Below are 2,062 nucleotides of genomic sequence, written 5' to 3' on the forward strand. Positions count from 1 at the left end.
ACCCCCCGCATTTCTGCCACACTTTTGATTTTACAGGCACTAACTTCTTCATTTCCTCTCCTTCTAGGGCTGATTTCTTGGACCGCTCAGCACATGAGAAGTAACCAAGCCACTCTCCGTGAGCTCTGATATTTTTTAAGAGATGCTTCCTGAAACAGCTTGCTGGCTGCTAAGCACTGCTTTCTAGAAAACCAGTATTATTTTAAAAAAACAGCAACAACAACAACAAAAAAACCCAAACCACAGCCTTTCGTGTATGTAAAAGGCTAGTTTCTGCAGGAGACGCTTATCCTAATGAGTATCTCTTGCGTTTTGCTTGTAACAGAAAGTGCTCCTTCATGCTTTTGTTACAGCTCAGAATTTCCAAGCTTTGTATCCTCACGGAGATAAGATGTTACATTTATACATTAAAAGGAAGAGATCTCCATCAAAGATGTGAATGGTTTTAGTTTCTTTGGTTTGTTTTTTTTTTTTCCTTGTGAGAAGCCTTGCAATAAAGAATTTGAAAGTGTTTTCCCTTTATATCAGAAGTTCTAAATTGCCAAAAGAGCAAAGCTCGTAGTCAGACTGTTGGATTTTGATTATTAGTAAATTAATAGTAGAAGGGATGCGGAGAAATACCCGTCATGTTATCAGTCTTGAAAGGAGAGAGAAAGAGAGAGGGAGAAAGAGAAAGAAAAAAGAGAAAGCTCCTTGTAGCAAACAAGAATTTATTCTACCAAAAATACTTATGACAATGTACCCTAATGCAATACAAAAATAAAAAGAAAGTGAAGATACAATTCTTATATGATCACTTTCTTACAGACCTCATATATTGCTTTCATAGAAGGACCTAGAATGTGGCTAGGTTAAAACTGAACACAACTAAAACTTCGTAAGAAACAGCAAAATGGCAGAGGGAGGTAATAAACAGAAAATACTGATCAGGAAAGTGGAGGGGGAAAAAATAATTCACAGGAAAAATAAAGAGGAAGAATAAGGAGGAGAAAGCAGGACCACTGGAGAGGACGTCTTTAATTTCTCAGTAATTCAGATGCTGCAAGTCAATTGTGGTGAGTGTGTCTGTAAAAAAGTCAAAACTGTCAGCAGAAATATCTACAGGACTGTCCAGAGATCCTGGCAAACTAGGGGAAACTGCATCTGAAAGCTGTAGGCAGGAATCTGTGGAGAAAACGTTAAAGTCCTGTAAAGAAGGGACATCTAGGGCCTCAGGACTGTCATTGTTCAGGCCAGCTGCACAGTTCTGGGCCATTGTTGAGAGGCAGTTTTGAACAGTGGGTGACTGATGTTGAAAATGTTTCAGATTTTTCTCATTGCTTGTTAAAGGCGAAACGGGGAAAGTTTGGGACTCGCCATTGTGCGCATTCTGCGCCTGCTGCTGGGAGAGGGCATTCTGCTGGAAAGCATAGCCTTCCCGCTCCAAGAGAGCGCCGGAGACGTTGCTGAGGGCTTGCTCGAAGAGGGATTTCTCCTCCTCCTCATCCTCCTCCTCGGCCACTTTCTCGGTGTCCTCTAGGCTCTTAAATTTCCCCTCGCTGTTTTGATTCTCCTTGCACTGGGTCTGTCTCTTGTGCTTCATCCTCCTGTTCTGGAACCAGACTTTGACTTGTCTCTCAGTCAGATCCAGCAAGGCTGCGATCTCAACCCTCCTTGGTCTACAGAGGTACTTGTTGAAATGAAATTCTTTTTCTAGCTCCAAAAGCTGGGTGTTGGTGTAAGCCGTCCTCAGCCGCCTAGATCCACTGCTACCACTATCGGGGATTTCAAGGGGGTCTGTTAAAAAAGAAAAAAAAAAAAAAAAAAAAAAAAAAAAAAAAAAAAAAAAAAGAAAAAAAAAAACCCCCCCCGCCACACGCACCCCAAAGCACCACCGCCAGAACAGAGAGAGCAAAAACACACGCACGCACACACAAAACAGATAAATGCACCGATTGAATTTCAGCCCCCGGGCACAGCGCATCCCGGGGGGGGCGGGGGGGGAAGGTGTGGTGTCTCTCTCTGCACGTATGTGTCTATATCTATATGTCCATATAGCATAAAATAGCAACTGCAACAAAAT

The 2,062-nt window shown here is 42.4% G+C and overlaps 1 protein-coding gene across 1 annotated transcript; it reads right to left on the minus strand.

Moving 5' to 3' along the window:
• Positions 1-1,008: 1,008 nt before the first annotated feature.
• On the minus strand, positions 1,009-1,772 carry HOXA2 (homeobox A2). Its single transcript, XM_010073377.1, has one exon. The coding sequence runs from the start codon at positions 1,580-1,582 to the stop codon at positions 1,025-1,027; it is 558 nt and encodes a 185-aa protein (XP_010071679.1). The 5' UTR covers positions 1,583-1,772; the 3' UTR covers positions 1,009-1,024.
• Positions 1,773-2,062: the final 290 nt, after the last annotated feature.

Source organism: Pterocles gutturalis, unplaced genomic scaffold (genome assembly GCF_000699245.1).
Source record: "Pterocles gutturalis isolate BGI_N339 unplaced genomic scaffold, ASM69924v1 scaffold13812, whole genome shotgun sequence".
Taxonomy (NCBI): domain Eukaryota; kingdom Metazoa; phylum Chordata; class Aves; order Pterocliformes; family Pteroclidae; genus Pterocles; species Pterocles gutturalis.